Source organism: Solea senegalensis, linkage group LG10 (assembly GCF_019176455.1).
Source record: "Solea senegalensis isolate Sse05_10M linkage group LG10, IFAPA_SoseM_1, whole genome shotgun sequence".
Lineage (NCBI taxonomy): Eukaryota > Metazoa > Chordata > Actinopteri > Pleuronectiformes > Soleidae > Solea > Solea senegalensis.
The window spans coordinates 9,059,239-9,078,090 of record NC_058030.1 but is presented as its reverse complement, the minus strand read 5'-3'; the positions used below and the strand labels follow the sequence as shown (position 1 = coordinate 9,078,090).

At 41.6% G+C, this 18,852-nt stretch overlaps 1 protein-coding gene and 1 long non-coding RNA gene across 9 annotated transcripts in view; both read left to right on the top strand.

Moving 5' to 3' along the window:
- LOC122776462 overlaps positions 1–1,329 on the top strand; it is a 33,659-nt gene extending 32,330 nt beyond the window's left edge. For all 8 annotated transcript variants that reach the window (XR_006361225.1, XR_006361222.1, XR_006361223.1 and 5 more), the window contains one exon: positions 532–1,329. This is a non-coding gene — a long non-coding RNA (uncharacterized LOC122776462). The remainder of the gene's footprint in view (positions 1–531) is intronic.
- Positions 1,330–2,016: 687 nt separating this feature from the next.
- hsd17b12a (hydroxysteroid (17-beta) dehydrogenase 12a) lies at positions 2,017–18,811 on the top strand. Its single transcript, XM_044037089.1, has 11 exons — positions 2,017–2,339; positions 11,524–11,570; positions 12,340–12,415; positions 13,597–13,704; positions 14,618–14,682; positions 14,944–14,988; positions 15,376–15,410; positions 16,263–16,344; positions 16,528–16,593; positions 17,147–17,296; positions 17,735–18,811. The coding sequence occupies exons 1-11, from the start codon at positions 2,162–2,164 to the stop codon at positions 17,873–17,875; spliced, it is 993 nt and encodes a 330-aa protein (XP_043893024.1). The 5' UTR covers positions 2,017–2,161; the 3' UTR covers positions 17,876–18,811.
- The last annotated feature ends 41 nt before the right edge of the window (positions 18,812–18,852 follow it).

Here is an 18,852-nt window from a genome sequence, read left to right as displayed (position 1 = left end):
ATTTGAATAGTAGTTGGGTTAAGGTTATGGTTACAAATAAGTGATTATGGTTAAGGGTATGGATAATCATTGTTTAGGCTGTCTATATGAATGGAATTCAATGCAGTGTCATCAGGGAAATAGCTGCGCAAACCTGTGTGTGTGTGTATGTGTGTGTGTGTGTGTGTGTGTGTGTGTGTGTGTGTGTGTGTGTGTGTGTGTGAGAGTGTGTGAGAGAGAAAGAGAGGCATGCTGCTGTACTCAGGACTATCGATACTGGGAGTGGTATAAAAAGGTAAATACAAAAACAAAAACTTGAAAAGTGTGAAAGCTGTAGTTGGGTGGTGTTACTGTGTACTGTGGTATGTTTTATAACTTAAAAAGTCTACCCCACACACACAGATAAAATGTAGTGTACTGTCAAGCTTTGACGGTTAGATTCTTCCTCTGCGTGTCTAAAAAATGTGCAGATTACACAGACATGTGTGCAGATTTTCACAGATAATTGTGCACGACTAAATCAACATTTCTTCTTGTTGTGTCCATCTGCAGGGCTGCGAGGGGTCCACGTGAAGGTGGGCTCACCAAACGTCCGATAGGTGTGTGTGTGTGTGTGTGTGTGTGTGTGTGTGTTGTTACATTGAAAAAACTGCCTGTAATATGACAAATGTTTGCTGTTGTTGGTTTTGTTTTTTGTTGTTGTTTTTTTTTTACATTAAAATGAATTTTAGGTGCAAATATTTGAGATTACAAAAATATTTATTGTTTACAAAGTTTGTTTTGTGAAAAAGTACACCATGTAAATTAATTTTACCCTGTACCTTGTAAGATCTAAACGAGGGACTCAAACATATAATTTAATCTAATTTAATTTAATTTAATTTAATTTAATTTAATTCTGTTCAAAATTGTTGCACAACGTGCTTCTGCTGCTTCCTCTCGGTGCCACTTCGATCCCTCCACTTGTGTCAGAGAATACCAGCAGCTGCATGAAGACTGTCTGCATGTGGACTTAGTTTTATACTCTGTGCTCTCTGCTGAGTACATGACAGTCTTTGCTTTGTGTCACACAGCCTCGGTTTGTCAGAAATCCATGTTAACTTTGTGTGTGTGTGTGTGAGAGAGAGAGAGAAAGAAAGAGAGGGAGCCAGAGAGGGGGAGCATGGCGGAGTCTTCAGGAATGCTGCTGCTGCAAACAGCGTCTGTGGGTCGGAGAGGGGAACAGAGCACACACACACACACTTGCAGCTGGAGTGTAAATCGTAACAGTGGATTTTGCTGCAACACTCTTTATGTTTATTTTTGACACATTTTTAAAAACAATCAGTGAAATAAAACCATGGAAATCCACACGTCTGTCTCTGGTTTATGTAACACGCACCTCAATGTTTGGGAAAGGTGACTTACTATGAAATAGGCAATCTCGCGAGATTCTAGAAATCGGACTGGGGAGAGACTGGGGATTGTAGTTTTTCCTCCTGTCCTTTGGCATGCTTGCAAAAGAAAAGCATTTCGGGGATAAATGGCGCAACACTGAGTGAATCTGCGCACAAATACGCATTGGTGTACATTAGCCAGTGGTTATCAGCAGTGTGCTGCAGTGTGAATACTTAAAATAGAAGAGTGACTCATGTCTAGGTGGGAGCAGGCTGGTCTCACAGACTGACATCACTGTAGCCAAACGATCTCCGAGAGGCGGGAGGACGCGCACATTTTTCACCAATGAGAGCATCCTTTCATTCATAAAGTGGTATGGGCAGTGTTTTTTCTCTCAAGCGTGGGTTTAGAGGGTTTCATAATCCTGACTGAAACCGACAAACCTGTTCTGGCGAAAGCCAATGGCAGACTCCGGATGGCAGCTGCCGTAATATCTGCCCAATCGCTCCTCACCGCGGTCTCCCTTCATACAGAAAGTCGAATGAATGGGGGAAGCTCCGGCTTTGATTGACACGCAAATGCGCGAATCGCAGGCGCGCAGCAGCCGAGAGTCAGCCAGTGGGAGCAGAGGAGGGCGGTGCACCGTGAATTAGGCTAGACAAGTGTTGGGGGAGTGAGTGTGAGATACAACCTCCTTATAAAGGGACTCTCTCACGTTGTGGCAGGGAAATTAGAGCACATTGCCTAAAATCGAGGTCTTCACATACACACACTCTCACACACCGAGTCACCGAGAGCCGCTGCCATGAACTGGATGAACGTTGAGGAGATGCTCCGCAGGGCCGAGACGCCTCTCTTCTGGGTCGGCGCGTTCACCGTAGCCTCTGTGGTGATGTGGCTGCTCTACAGGCTGTTCTCAGGCTTCAGGATCTGGGTGTTGGGAAATGGGCAGCTTCTATCTACGAAGCTGGGCAGATGGGCAGGTGAGTAGTGTCAGATCAAGTGTTCACGCAATCCACGGTCACGAAGAGGGCAGCTCAGAGGCGGGCAGGTGGACTCGACGTGCAAACGAGGTTGTGTTCCTCAAAACTTCACCTTGGTACAAACACTGGCAACATTTTGGAGCGTTTTGGGTGGCTTGATTTTTAAAGGGGGGCTGGTGTTGCGTAACAGGCGCAGGTAGGCAGCTGTTTGACAAGATAATGGACCTTATTAGACTCAATTGGTTGTGTCCCCGCGTCAAACACAGCACCGTCTGCTGCCAGAGACTCCAATCAGCGTTTTCACCCTCAGTAGGAGCGGTGGGGGGTGGGGGGGTTGCCCCACAGTGGTGAGCCAGGAGCCAAATTGCGCAGGCTATGCGCACTTTTCACAGAGCTGTTTTATGTGGGTGAGCTCTCAGCCAGCGCACTACTGAACTACAGTGGCTCATCGCATGATGTAGGACAAACCCCCTATGCTCAGTTAAAACGTGACCTACATCCAGATTGTGTTTCCAGCGCGTGACTTCTCACAGTGTGCCACTGTGGAGGTTTGGCCAACATTTAGACACCTGTGTTAATTCCATTTCCCCCGACTTTGAATATTAATATAGTGTCATACTTTTTGGTTGTGTCGTCGACTCCTGTTCTGTTCCCTCAGCCATTCATATTGTGACATGGGATTATTGTTTTACCCCCTTAATTGGATTTCTAAGGTACTTTTTCAATGTGACGCAGTTTTCAACGCAAAACAAGGACAAGTTAATGATCTCACTGGGTAATATTTTGATTGAGAAGATTGTTGTAGTCTCATGGGAATCGCCCTGCTATGGCTTGACCCACTTCTATAGTCTGATATTTGGCGACGACCGCTGCTTCCTTAGCCTCTCGCTGCGCAATTATCCGATCGCTCTTTAAATAGTAGTAATCTCTGTCTTTCCTTTTAAAACCCCGAGACCAGCGATCCGGACGGTTTTAATCACAACTGTCTTCCTCCCATTTGTGACTCCCTTTTGCCTCCAAAGTATCGTTGTTGTTCTGATTGGAGCGTTTAATTGGTGACCTGAATGACACCCGTAATAGCGCAGTGGAGCGGTGCCTTCAGGAATGACTAATGGACATGTTTTTAGTGATTCTGCTGGAATATGCGGAGGAATGCCGGTGCACACCGATGAGTCATGCGCGTCTTCCTTGCTTCGTCATCCATTGGGTTACATAGAAATTGTGACACCCCCACCACCTCCCACACACACACCGCATCCGCCTTCCCATTATATCAGATATGGTTTATATATATATATATATATATATATATATATATATATATATATTTATATTAATTAAACCCCTAATATATAAATAGTTGCCCATGGATGTTCACGTTTCTTCTGGTAACAAGTGAGGTCAGAGTCTTATGCCTCTCCCTGAAACCAGTTTCTGCCACCAGTCCAGTCTGACAAGTCACTGGCTCTTTTCTAATCGTAACGGTTGATGCCATAGTTGGAAGTAAATCTATGTGTGGAGACAGGGGAGGGGAGGGATGATGTGTTCTCTTCTGCTGGTTGTACCAGATGTGCAGGTCTGGTCAGGTTGGGCAATAGTGCGACGTACTTCAAGCACATGCGTTAACGTCAAGCGGTGCTACTCCCTGTCTCCACCTTTCACTGAAGCACAGTGAACAGGCACCTGTTGTTGTAGTAACACTAGGGCTTCCCACAGCCATTTAACACGCCTTTTTAGTTGCTCTTCATGCCAGTATACAATTAGTAACACGAGAGTGTTGTGCATTCTCTTCCTCTGTATCAACACGGGTGCCAATCTCCAAGGTAGTGCAGTTATAATGATATATCAGATGAGCGTTTATTATTATCATCCTATACTTACTGTACTTAATCTGGGCTCTGTCTCTCTGAAAGAAAACCGAACCAAATCCTGTCACTGGAATGTGTATATCTGCAAAACCACACTGGGTCAAATTTATTGTTGCGCTTTATCTCCCTTTTAAAATAGAAACATGTTAGGTTAATATGTTATGGTCTCCCTTATAAAATAATAAATGAATACAAATACGATCTATAAAGAGCAGTACTAATGTTTCAGTGTGGAGGTGTTTTTGGTGGTTTTCTCCCCCTCAAACATATGGTAAACTAAGCTTTAACTGGTCATTATGTAGCTTCTTTTAAGACATAATTTCTACATCTACTTTGACTCTGAGTCTTAGTTGTTGGGACTGCAACGGAATGATATGCGAGTAGACTAACACATACATAGCTAATTTCAGCATTAAATACAATCTTAATCTTAATGTGACTAACCAGGGTAAAAATTAAGGCAAACTAAATAAATAAATAGAATAAAAACATGTCAGTGAAGTCATAAAGTGGATTGGATGTAAATAAAATGCCCTTTTGACTTTGAAGAGACAATGATTAAGTAAGAAAATCTCTTAAAACAAACAAAGAAAAGTTTCAATTTGAGTTAAAAGAAAAGTTCCTAGACTGTTATGCTGTTGAGGGAAGTTGTCCTTGCATAATGACAGGATGTTATTTTTGGCCAGCTGCAGGAAACATTTTTCCACTGACCAGTGAAAGTGACCCGGGGGCTTATCTTTTGGTGAGGTTCCGTTAATTATGTTCGTTTTGGAAATCTCGTGTTTTGAGGAGACGTCCTCGTTCTTTCTAGTGGATTTCTTGTGGCTGCGAGGCAGAGCGAGGGGTTTCTCCTGAGTCTTTTCCTGAGTGGATAGGACACCTAGTGGCAGAACAGGAGAACTGCAACATGAGTCAATGTGGCTTCCCCAGCCTTTCTGGCGCACACACACACACACACACACACACACACTTCCTCCTGTCAGTCCAATCCATGTCTGTAGCTCAATGTATTTTATTTAAAATTTAAAAAGTAAAGGAACTCTAGAGCACAGCACTTTTTTAACATGAATATTTTAAAGGGCAGTGGATGAATCAGAAGAGGGGGAGATTCCTATAAATAGCATTTTGTTGTGATATAACTTTCAATGAGAATGAATAATGTAGATGAGTTTTCCTAAGATTGAAGTCTTCATTATTTTTTTTTTTCTCGAAGAACAGCTTTTCACATTTGATGTGTAGTAATTCTCAGTTCTCTGCTCCTGTCTTACCACTCAGAATCCCATATTATATAAGAGAGAGTGTATGTGTGTGTGTGTGTGTGTGTGTGTGTGTCACTTCAAAAGTGCCTCCCATCCCCTTTTGACATAAGTTTATTGAGAAAATGGCCTTATTATATAAGAAGGATGCAGCCATTCATCAGGGCAGCCCAGGAGTGACAAAGCCTTGGGTCAGCAGCAGCAGCAGCAGCAGCAGCACTTGTGTAAGAGTTGTTCTGATGTGGCTCCAGGAATAAACATTTGGGGCATGCAAATTATCAACACGTGCTGGATGTGATTGTAGCAGTTGTAGAAAGGCGTTAATTGTAATTTCCATTTTTTTTTTTTTTTTTTTTTTTTAAATGAATTGGTGCCAGGCTTCATTCATGGTAAGGAAACTGCACATATGTGAATGAAACGTGTGTGCTTCAGCTGAGGCAGGGTCTCCACTTGTTCATCCGAGTGAATGTGCTTCCCCCTAGTGCCTTGAGTGTGTGTGTGTGTGTGTGTGTGTGTGTGTGTGTGTGCAGAGAGAAAGAGAGAGAGAGGGAGGGCGAATACTGTTCATGTGATGAACACGCTCTGTGACACGTGCCAGAACCAGGGATGCTGGGTAAAAAAAAAAAGAGGGAAAAAATACTCTCCTTCTCTTCCCAGCACTCTCATCATCACTTCATTACATACCAAGCCTCCATCCAGCGTGTTGTGTGTATTTTTAGTTTGTGATGAAAGAACCGTTTTTTTTTATCCACTATCTTCATTTTTTGCACCCATTATTTTTTCCCTTTTCCGCCAAATATCTTCGTCTCTCATTGTTGCAATACTGCAAACCTTTGCTTGCTTTCTTTAAAGAGCAGTATTAATGTTTTCTCAATGTGAGAGAAGGTGTTTTTGGTGGTGGTTGTTCTTTCTCTCCTGAAACATATTGTAAGATAAGCTTTTACTGGTCATACTGGACATAACTTCTGCAACTACTTTGGCTCTGAGTCCTTGTTGTTGGGGCTGCAACTCAATGCTGTAGGAGTAGACTAACAGCACATACATGGCTAATTTCAGCAAAATTTTGCATTTACGTGTTTTTACTCTATAACTTAATCCAAATTCAGCATGCTTTTTTAGCCTAATAATGTCCTGTCTGCTCACCTGTCACACTCTGTTTCAGTCCATTGTGACACAAAGGCAGTTTGTTCTTCTGGGTTTCTGTTGGAATATTATACTTTGAAATTTGGGCAGTCCCTTCGTTTCCTGGATCATAAAAAAAAAACAAAAAACACAGAAGAATGTATTGTAGTCTGATCTGTAAAAGTATGCACTGACTGAGTTTCGAGTGGTTGGTGTAGTTTTAGATATAAAATTTAAAAACCTGCAGAGCAGGTGACCTCACTGATAAGCACCTTTTTAGGCTGGTGAGGACTGACAGCTCAATAAAGTGAAATCACCTGCTGCAGCTTTTATTTGGATGGAAACACCCGTACAGTGTGTTCTCACCAGCTCACAGGCAAGCGATAACGTTTGTTTCCTGCTTAAAAATCCCTTTGTCTTAAAGTACTTGGTGGTGAAATGAACTGTTGATTTTTAAAATGAGATATGAGACTGAGGGGAGGGAGGGGGACAAGACTATATTTGCTCTGTACCCAAATATAGATGCTGCTTCTATCTTGGGCTCCTCTGAAGTGCACATTCTTTTTTCTTTTTTTTGTTTCTCACCCTCCCTCCCCTCATTTCTCTCTCTCCCCTGACACGATCAAGCTTTTATTTTTGTCAACTTTTATATTAACCATGTGACTTTATTTCCCCTGCTATTAAAAGCAGCATGTGTGTGTATGTGTTTGAATATAGAAGGTGAGCAGCATGGAAAGTGGTGTGTTTGCATGAGTGGGGGCTGTTTTTGGATGTTCTGCTGCATCCCTCCCTCCCTCCCAACTTTTTTTTTTCTTGCTCCCTGTGCGGTAGGAGGGGCTGCTCGTTGATAGGCGACTTTAGGGTGCGACAGATTACATAACAGTACGTAAAGAGAGCCGGGCATACAAGGACCGCAGTCTCTCCTCACTGAGAATCTTAATTGGGGATTTGGTGGTGTGTGTGGAGGGGGTGAAGTGTGTGTCATTTCAGTCTGATTTTACTCACTCTTAACCCAGTATAATTGTCCTAAAAATAAAAGACCTCACCCTGAGGATCAGACTGAAGGTTTCTGAACACTAAAACCCCAAATTGTGCTTTCAAAAACTGACCTGTGCACCATTACACAAAGAGGGGAAAAGTGATTAAGTAGAAATAAAAATGCTCCGTTGTTGTTGTTGTTATTATTATTATTATTATTATTATTATTATTATTATTATTAATATAATGCCTTAAGCTTTTCACTCTTCCCAATGAGCGCCTACCTTTTCATGCTGTCCATGACGATCTAAATCGAAAAATTGTGCTCAATGCTGGCATTGGGTGGGCTTAGGTGGAGGGGTGAGGATGCAGCAGCAGCCTGGTTGTCGTGGTGATTGTGATGATGGGGTGGGGGGGTGCTGCTTGTTGGTATTCAGGTGCTGCGGCAGGCAGGCAGCTCCCAGACGAGGCAGAGCTGGCGCGCTGCTATTTTTACTCCTGCTGCTTTTTTTAGACCCTCGGAATAGTGAGCAGGCAGCAGCAGGGGCTGCTCCACTGCTGGGGGGGGGGCAGAAAAGGCTGGGGGATGTCAATACCTCTGGACGTGATGTGCAGCACTAAACACGGCATAGCTGCAGTGCAAACGCGCCCTCGTGAGGATGCCTTAGAACTGGCATTGTGGACTGGCTTTCTCAGAGGCAGAGGGATAGATAGGGGTCGGGGAGTAGAGTGGGATACTGGATTCAGAGCTGTCTTGGTGGAAATAAATGAGAGGCAGTGGTGCACACATCCTCTCTGCTGACACACACACACACACACACAAACAGAGATGCATGTATTCATGGATTTGCACAGTTTTTTTCCACTGCACACTCGTACGTGTCAGCCCCCCCCCCAACATTCATTCACCCCCTTTTGTTGTTGGCGTACGCCTGCGTCTTCTCTGAGCACCAGTGCCACAACTGTCATTCACGTGCTTGCTTGCGTAGAACCTTTTTGTTACAACTGCGTGTGTCATAGATGTAATGCGTTGCTCACGTGAAGGGAATTAAGTCCTAGTGGAAGTAGTGGTGTGTTTGTGTTACACTGTGTTCTCTTTTTATACAAGTGAAGGAGTTGCATAGTTGACTTATTTTCTCTATGCTTGCATTGTCCATAATCGGTTCATTATAACTGGCATGAAATCACATCCTTATTCTTGTGTTTCAGGTGTGTTTGACATATTGTCTTTTTCTTTTCATCAGTTATTTGTGGTTCTTGGGCTTTGAATTCCCTACACTTTCTTTGTTCTGGTATTTGTTGCATTACAGATGGATGTTGGCAACTGGAAAGGGGGTTAAAAGCAAATGTCTTAAGAACTCAAAGTGAATTTGACCATCTAGATGCCACAATTCAATCTCACTCAGTCCCTGGACAATGTTTACTGAGAAAATGGTACTATTATATAATGGGTGGGAGGAGGGTGCAGTCATTCATAAGTACAGCATGGGGATGGGGTAGGCATGACGTGTGGTTTAAGGGGGATGGGTTTTGGTTGCCAGTGAGGAAATGATACAGAGTAGTGTCCCTTTTTTTTAAGAAATAATTGTTGGTAAAATTATTTTGTGTTGTAACAATCTCCGTTTTCATACAGTGCGATCTGTTTCACTCAACAAAATCTCCATTTTATGTTGTAGTTTCACACCCTTCATGTTTAATTTCTGCTACATTAGCAATTTAGTTGCATTTATTTGTCAATACTGTTAAGAAGATTAACTGTTCAGTTCGGAGTTGGAAAATGAAGTTACTACAGAGCAGATTCATGTGCGTCATGCTCTGTAAAGACACAGATCTGACCCCGATAAGAGTTATTACAGTATTCTGAAAATGCACGAAGCACATTGTTGGGGGAGGGGGGGGCGGCATGTGTTCTCAAGTTTAAGATGAAAAGTTGAAGTATTTTTAAGCACACAATGTGTCTTATTTTTTTTTTTAGCATTCTTGTCTTCAAGGTGAAAGTTCAACCATGTGGCATTGTGACACACAGCACATTCTTTTCAATTTTCTCAAACACCTGAAACGCAGTCATGCATGTAAAATTGGCACGTATCCAACTGTCTTTTATAGGAATGTGGTCAGTGCACTGATAGTCAGTGTTTGTTTTTTTCTTTAAATGTCTCAGCACTATCGAGAGGAGAATCAGTGGTTTTTCCTTCACTCTCCTCTTCAACCTTTAATCCTCCTTTTTACAGACATAGTTTGCACCTGCCAGCCATATTGTTGTTTTGGTGCACGTTATTGATCATTCTTATTCATTTCACAAAAAGCTAACTGCATGTGGACGCAGCTTTAGTTTTGTTACTTTGCTTCTCCGTGCCTCTGTTTGCTCCAACCTGCATCTGCAGCGACAGCTTGATTTGGTACGGCCCGTTCCCATTGAGGCTTTTCTTCCATGGAGCGTTTCATTCTTATCATGGGGAGGTTTTAAAAATAACCAAGGATTCTGCTCTCTTTTGACTTTGTGCTTCTGTCTCTCTCATTCACTCACTCACTCACTCACTCACTCACTCGTCCCCCCCCACAAACCACCTTCTCCTCCACTGCATCTCCATTCTGTCAGTTTCTCCTGCACTCATTCGTTCTCTTGCTTTGCTCCAGTTCTATTTTTAGCCACCCCTAGGATCCCTACTCCCCCCTCCTCTCCCCTGCTCCCCTTACCCCACCCTCCCCTCCTTTCTCCTGCTCCACCATGTTCGTCATCACTCCCTCCTCCTTGCATCCCCTCTCTCATCTCGTCTTTTTTTTTCCTGCTCTCCAGCTCTTTGTCAGAGAATGTCCTCTACCTCTGTTAATCTTTCATCAAGCCTTGCAAATAATATATTCACGATGCACAACTGTGTTCGTGTATACTCCCAATCCCCCTCTAACCACCACCACCTTTTCTGTATTGTATTGTATTGTGTTTTTACCTCCCTTGTTCTTCATTCTCCCTCCATCGCTCCCCCCATTCTCCTTCAGTCAAGGGGTTGATGGGCAGTGAAGGATTTAAAAATAGCTCTGCTTTGCTTGACAAGGTGCAGAGAACTCTCAACACAAGAACATCAGCTCATCTCTCAGTCTCCTCAAGCTTCAGCCTATTTTCTCCGCTTGTACCTAACGTCCATGTAAACACTTAATTTAATCGTTGCCAGTCAGATTTGTTGATTGACCGAACCGTTAAGTAATTCAACACTGAATGTATGTACAAGAAGTCTAAATTTGATCTCTAATACTGTCATTCACTCAAGAGCTGCTCCTTGTGCAGTTATAGGTGGGTGTGGAAGGTGTTGAAGCCTTTACTGCCTTCATTCTGTTTTAATCTACATCATATCTTCACCTCTACAGTCAGTTTCCTCTGTTTTTGTTGCTCGGCTGTGGTGGTTTTACTCTTTATCTACACAATCTTCAGTTTTATGCAATGCTGTTCAAACATGTAATTCCACAAGCTTGCATTAGGGCCCTGTAGAAAGTATTTAAGTGGTGAAACGGCTGTCATCAAAGCACTTAGAAGGAGACACTGTCCCAGGAAGCAGTATAGTACCGAGGTGTGTCACATAGGTTCCCAGCTTCATCTCCATGAAAGGCCCCTGAATTATTATAATGAAGAAAGTGGTCAGACTTGAAGGGAAGGTGCAGCAAAAGTCTAGATTATATTATGTTGTGTGTATGTGTATGTGTGTGTGTGTGTGTGTGTGTGTGTGTATGTATGTATATATATATATATATATATATATATATACACACTATATTAAATGCACATAATATAGTGCTAGATTAACGAGTAGCTCTATAGAATGATGAGCAAACTTTGGGACGGTTTCTGAATGATTCTGTGGTTGCAGTGTTCTCATGAAAGAATATATAGCATTTTGATTCCTGTTAAGATCTTAAAGGGTGAACCAATAATGACTTTTTTGTGTTTTTTTTCTTTGTCTTTGCAGTTGTGACAGGAGCCACAGATGGAATTGGGAAATCCTATGCGGAGGAGGTGAGGCTCTTGGACCCTTATTTATTTTTATTTTTTTTTACAGGAAAGCTGTGACTCATACACACATACTCCTACTGTTCACTCTTAGGCTATAGTGTAGGGGAAAGCTCTTAAAGGCCTATTTACATGGAAGAGAGCCCTCACACACGCATGCACACTCTCCAATGCAGGTTTGCCATCAAGAGCTTATACTGACGTAACATACACCTGAATAGGGGAAGACCCTCAGCTATTTAGCCTATAGTGTGGTTTTGTTATGTGTTATATGGGCTATAGATCTTTTGACTCTAGCTGTTGGTGTTAAACAGTGAGCCATGTGCTGTTATCGTCTTCATTATTATTATTATTATTATTATTATTATAACCTTTATTTCACCAGGAAACTCATTGAGGTTGAAGAGTTTTTTACAAGAGGCTCCTGGAAGACACCCAGTAGCACATTAAACAGGGTTATAGACAGACAAAACTACAAAATACAGAGTATGGCAGCGCACAAGTAGGCCAAACTTTTACCCTGCACATTACACAACTGTTGCTTCTCATGATGAGTCAGAAACTGAGTTGCCACAGGCATAAGTAAAGTCTTTTCTGCTGTCAAAATCTGAAACTGTAGGCAGAAACCTACCATGTTTGTATAATGCATGCACTTCTCTGATTTCTGGGTTCTGAAGCTCTATGTTCTGTTTCCTTTCGCTGCCGTCTCTAGTTACCAACTCTATCATAAGATTCTTCTTTGTCAAACTTGTGCATCTAATGTCTTCCTCTCTAGCTGGCTCGTCGTGGATTTGCCATGGTGTTGATCAGTCGCTCCCAGGACAAGCTGGAAGATGTGGCCAAGTCACTTGGTGAGTGTGTGTTTGTGTGTGTGTGTGTGTATTCACGTTTTATATGTTCTTGTTTGGATTTTACTTCTTCACTCAAATTATGACCAAAGAACAGATGAATTCTCCAGCTTGATGAATAAAGCTGACATTTCCCTCGGCATTTTTCATGTTCACATAAACGGAAGCAACCACAGGTAAAATGAGCATCAGTATAAAAGAAAAAACTGAGGTCTCCTCTTTCCCCAGCTCCTGTTTAAATGGTGCCCTCTCCCCACCTCACTCTCTTCCCCTCCCTCCGTCTCTGATGTCTCCCACAGAGCAATTTCCCCTGTCGTGCTTCAAGTCCACAGAGGGGGCTGAGGGGTAGTCACGAGCCGGGTGCCGTGTGCCCAACTCTGGCACTCTTCCCTCACGATTAGTCTGACAAAGCCACCCTCCCTGGCATGTAACTGAGCAACCCACCCAGTCATTTCTATAATTTCATTGTTGACATTGTGTTTTTCCGCTCTCTCTCACTCTTCGGAAACATTTAAGTTGACTCTAGATCACGTCTTAACTGGCGAACCCCAGTATTCCTCCAATTTGACACAGGTTTTTTGCTTGTTTGCCACCCAATCTTTAAAGCTCATTTTCTTTGACATGCATTCAGTGGTTGTTAACTAAAACAGAGCTGATATACAGATTTGAAGGAGGCTCAAACCCATAATCTCTCCTTCTTCTTTTTTTTTTTACATGTACTAATGTTTAGCCCCTTTAATTTCCCTCTATCTTGACTCAACACTGACTGAACATATACAGACTTATTACTGGTCTTTGCTGAGGCACATCCCAACAATTTTCTTTTTGTAACTCTCCCTCTGCCATCTATCAGCTAAACAAGTCTTTGGACAATAAATTGTAATTGCAGCAGGCACGTCAAACATGACGAGGGAGTGAAGGAAGGGAGGGAGGAAGGGGGGGGATGTCTTGGCTCATTTGTTGGCACACAGCGCCCTCTTGAGTTCAAACCTTTAACTGTGACTGGTTTCATGCTCATGTCATTTGAGTGTATCCAGGGTTTTGAAGACTTGTTGTTGGGTGACATCATTAATGTGGTGGTTTAAAAACACTACTTTTCCTTTTGTTTAAAAGCACTTTTGTTTATGTATAATGCTTCATTCAAAACTTAAACCTGGCGCCTGCTTGTTTCTCCTTTTTCACAGAGGAGCAGTATAATGTGGAGACCAGGATCATTGCTGTTGACTTTGGCAAGACGGACATCTACGACAAGATCGAGGCAGGGCTGGCCGGTCTCGATATTGGTGTTCTTGGTAAGAGATGAGTGCATTTTTATTCCTCTCTCCTTCAATTCTACATGGTAACTGCATATATAAAATGTAAATAAATGGGAAGACTTATGCTTGAGAGCAAAGTGACAGTACACTGAATAACATGTGGTATGTTGTGTTTCCAGATGGAGGTGAGATGTTGGTAGAGTCATGAGTTTTAATGTTGGCAGACTTGACTTGTAGTCTTCACTTTTTTCACTACTTTCACCATCTACAGAAGTTGCTTTTGTTTTGTTGAATGTCATCCTAGACCATATTAGAACAACTACTTCTGTCTCACACTTGAAACACAAAGTGTCAATGATTTTTTTTGTTTGTTTTTATGAAAGATTATGTCTGCAGTCAGTCTGCAGTCCTCTTCTTTGTAGAGTCTGTGTATTCTGCCAGTCTGTCTACTGCTTTCGTTCAGGTTTTTATTCTGTGTTGAATTATGTCTTAGTTTTTTTTTGTGCTGCAAAACCAGAGATCTGCTGTAAACCAATTTGAACTAAGCCAAGCCAGTTTAACTGTAAACATTTGACTGATACTTATAATATTGTATCATGAAAACGTTGAGTTACATTATTACAGTGTTGCATAGTCACAACAAGAACAGTTGTTTTTTTTTCTCTCACCTATGAGATGTGCAACTTTCGAAAGAAAAATCTTAACACTCTGTCGTATTTTTATTTGAAGACTAGTGTTCACAATGTTCTCCTTAGTTGAACATTTAAGGAACTCTTTGTTCTTTTTCATGATACCAATTGTTCTCCACTGGATGCAAGGTGTGGCTGTGCCTGTGTGTATCTTTTTGCTTCTGCTGCCACCCTGTGTTCACTCTTCAGGCTAGTTTTACTATTGCAGCACTACTTTATGTATGTATAAAAAAGCAATAATAATTTTTTATCTTCAACAGTCAACAATGTTGGTGTGTCTTACTCCTACCCTGAGTACTATCTCAACATCCCTGATCTGGACAATGTGAGTTTCCATATAGTTACATTTTGTTCTGTTTTGTAGATGGGAATTCTCTTTATTTTTCATCTTTATTTTTATAGAGAACAATTGAGAAAAGCTAATAAATGAATAATTTTCCAAAAGCTTGTCTGTATCATTCTCAGACTAGCCTTAATTCTACCTTTTGTAACATGATTTATCAATGCCTGCTACCATATTTGTGTAGTAGGGCCTCTTTTGATCTTATGTGAGTGTTTAGCTGACCTGCTGCTTTCTTTGTTCCAGTTCATCACAAATATGATCAATGTCAACATGACTTCAGTGTGCCAGGTAAGTTTGGCTCTGCACATGTTTTTTTATCCAAGAAGATTGTCACACGTGCAATATATTAAGTGTTTAAAGTTCATCCACAAGCTTTTCTCTCCTCACTTTCGCCCCTTTTTTTTATTTTTTTGTTCTTCTGCTCTTTCTACCATGGTACCTGCAGTGTCTCAGTTGTTCCCAGAGCAACGGTGGTCTACACCAACGCTGTCTGTACTTGCCACCCACGCAAATCTCTCTCCCTCTGTCGGTCTCTGCCTGCCCCCCGCCACCCCCCTTCTCTTTCTCCTACTTTTACTCTTTCTTTAAATTAAATCTTTTTTATAAAAAAACAAACAATTTCCCTTGTTCTTTTTGTGAGATGGTTAACCAAGCTTGTGTCATTGTGCTTTTTAGATGACTCGTCTGGTGCTGCCCAGAATGGCTGAGAGGTGAGTTTAAATGATCGGCTTCCATGTTTTGCGACATGACTGCAGTCAAACATCGGTGTTGGGAGTGAGGGATGGTGGCACAGAAGCTACACAACTCCTCTCAAGATTAAACACCTTATTTTATTTTTTTGAACGGCACTATTTAGGAGACTACTTTTTCCATAAAGATGAGTCTTTCTTTTATTGAGAATGGGTACAAGAAATCCTCCCCAAGCCCTTTCCATCACTGCATCTCTCTTTCCCTCTCTTCCTTTGTTCGCAATGCTGACAAGCTTTCAATTCACACAAAGTGCTCTTCCCATCCAATTGGCTGCTCTGTTCCCATATGACTCCTGCTGGCCAATAGCAGTGCAGGCACATTTGATGCCGTGTGAGGCTGGAGCGTCGCTCCACTACATCACTGCAGCAACAGGCTGCCATGGCAACGCACACGGGCACTACCACACTGTTTGTGCTTGTGTGTGTGTGTGTGTGTTTGTCTGTGGGCATATTTGTATAGACACAACACACTGACAGACATGGGAAATATGTGAAAGTTGGTTTATTTTAAAGGAAAGATAAGGACTTAAACACAAACGGGCACTGATCCTGTCACAACCCAAAATCATACTATCACATGTGTTGCTTGTATCTGATTAGTGTTATGGCAGCAGCATTGAAAGTAGAACATTTTCAGTTTTCCACATCAACAATGAAGCTTCTGTGATGATCATGACTGACAAAGTTCACATGATAAAATCACCTCATTTTTCAGTCCCAGATTATATTAATTTTTTAATTATTTAATGTCTGGTCACTGTTCAAGCCTTGTATAGTATCCTAAAATGCCTGGTTGTGTTTATTTTTTCTCAGGTCCAAAGGTGTTATCCTCAACATTTCCTCTGCTAGTGGCATGTATCCTGTCCCTCTGCTCACAGTCTACTCTGCCACCAAGGTACAGTGTATATACCACGTCTATAATGCATGACACAAGCCATTTTGTAAGCGAGCAAGAATTAAATCAGGAAAAACGTGATATTTTAGTATTTGTTTGCATCTGCTTGTTTCTTTACATTTAGCATAAAATAAAAACAAAACCATTTTAAATGTTACCCCCTGTATCCTTCTGTGTGTGCAGGCCTTTGTGGATTTCTTCTCTCGTGGCCTGCAAGAGGAGTACAGGCGTCAGGGCATTATCATCCAGGTGTGTGTGGGTCTCGATCCCTCTTTAACTTTATGCATTGTGAGGTTTGAGTGATAACTCTCCATGTGAATGCGTTCTGAGCTCGTTAAAACCATCGTTAACATTGCTTTGTTTGTGACTCATAAAACCTGTAGACATGTATGACAATTAAATGAAATCTATCCCTGTGATGCCTGCGAAGGCTTCTTGGTTCTGCCCGAGTGTCAATGGAATAAACGCAGATTCATGAATGATGCATCTCATGCGCCATTTTTAGCCTTTTGTGCGCAGAGGCAATCATGTTATTCCACATAATACAGTCTGTTTGTTCCGTTTTTAGCTGCCTCTAGTTGTCACTCACTCATATGCCACCTGGTGGTTGGAGTGTGTATAACAGTTTCACCTCAGCAAACCCTGGGTGGAGTTTCACCTCATAAACCTTAATCACAGACTAAGTTTAGACATACAATTGTATGTATTTCACAGGAGAAGTGCTGCACATCTGTAACTGAGACAATACTGACCCAAGAAGAACGTTTGAGCTCATTTCACATGTTCCTAACTTTTTATGCAGAGCGTGCTGCCTTTCTTTGTGGTAACAAAGATGACCCGTATCAGGAAACCCACCCTGGACAAGCCCACACCGGAGCGATATGTAGCAGCTGAGCTTTCCACTGTGGGTCTGCAGAGCCAGACTAATGGTTACTTCCCCCATGCAGTCATGGTAAGAAAGTTAAATTTGCTGAACAATATTTTGCTCTTCTATTCTCTTTTGGAATGTGTCAAGACACTTAAAGGTTGATTTTAGTAAAAATGTGTAAACTTGACTCGGATCCAAGTTTAGTTGTCTGAGGGTACGAAAGTTAGGAGTACCTAACCAGCAACCTGAGGGTAGAAGCTTGAAGTCTAGACGATCAAACCCAGTCACTCTTAATGCCATTTTCAAGTTTATTTTATTTTTTAGAAGGTAGCATTAAATGCACTGTGATTTGCACCTCTTTTTCTTAATATTGTGTAATGGTTCCTGCAATATTTCCTAAAAACTTACATTTGTAAACTCAGATTAGTGTTAATGTTGGGTGTTGTATTAATAAAACATGATTATTAGGTTGTAAAAATGAATATAAAGCCATGTGTCTTTGTTTTATTTGTTTCCTTGCAGGGTTGGGTGACCACCAAGATGGTGCCAAGCAGCATTGTTATCTTCCTGGGAGCCAGAATGAACCGTCTGCAGCGCACTGGATACCTGCAGAGGAGAAAACTGCGGGAGCAGAAGAACGGAAAAAGTTTTAAGAGTGAATAGGAAGATGGCTGACGATTCTGCTGGCACATTGTTCTGACCCAGTGCAGTGTTTCAGGGGATTGAAGGAGAGATTGTTTTGGTTTTTTTTGTATTTGTGATGTATCTTCCAGGTTTCCTTGAGATTTCACCTTGGTGCCTTTTTGTAAATGAGCATATGAGAGAATATGTATGACTGGCAAATGCGCCTGGATGTGATGTGGCTGGAGAGACATCGTCTAAATGTTTATAAAATGCTGCTGTTGGCAAAGGACATTAGTATTTGTCACTGACACTAATGGTGGAATTTATACAGCAAAAAACCGAGTGATTTGTTAGCCCTGCTGTTGTAAGCAGTGGAAAATGGTGGTGGGCATCTTTTTATAATATATGTATAAATATTTATTTTATATTTGTATAACACATGAGCCAAAGTCAGTCCTTTTTGTAAGACCAGTTTTCAACCTCGTCCATCTTAAAAATCATTCAGCCATTTGAAATAATGGCAATTTCTCCTTTTCTATCATGTTGGTTAACTTGTCACTAAGCTGTAATCATCAACCATGGGCTCCTTCTACAAGATAAGCATGTTTTCAATATGTTTGAAGATATTTTGTGATGGGTTGTTGTTGCACTAATATACTCATGTTCTCCACATGTTTTCAGTTTTCACCAATTCTTTGACTCTAACAAATGTGCCTTTCTGCTGCCCTTCTATTTTAATGCTGAAAACTTTCTAATTCACTGAGCAGGTATTGAGGTGTTGAGATGTATTATGAAATGATGCAGTTCAGCTGGTGCCAATTCTGTTTAAACATTTGCTTGAGCCTCCGAGCTTTAGTTGGATATGTGTTCTTTTTGTGTAGAAAATATCTCTGTAGTTGAAGATTTACCAAAGAGTGGGGTTTACATAATTGGCTACAGTATCGTATACATATGAAGGGATTCACACACAACTATTTTTTTTTTTTCCCTGTTAAAAAAAAAAAATGGAAAAAAAA

Bases quoted from the DNA above. Each gene is read 5' to 3' on its own strand.
- hsd17b12a (XM_044037089.1), top strand. From the start codon at position 2,162: ATGAACTGGATGAACGTTGAGGAGATGCTCCGCAGGGCCGAGACGCCT. The intron at 2,340-11,523 runs GTGAGTAGTGTC...TTGTCTTTGCAG, and splicing joins GAAGCTGGGCAGATGGGCAG to TTGTGACAGGAGCCACAGAT. The intron at 13,705-14,617 runs GTAAGAGATGAG...TATCTTCAACAG, and splicing joins TCTCGATATTGGTGTTCTTG to TCAACAATGTTGGTGTGTCT.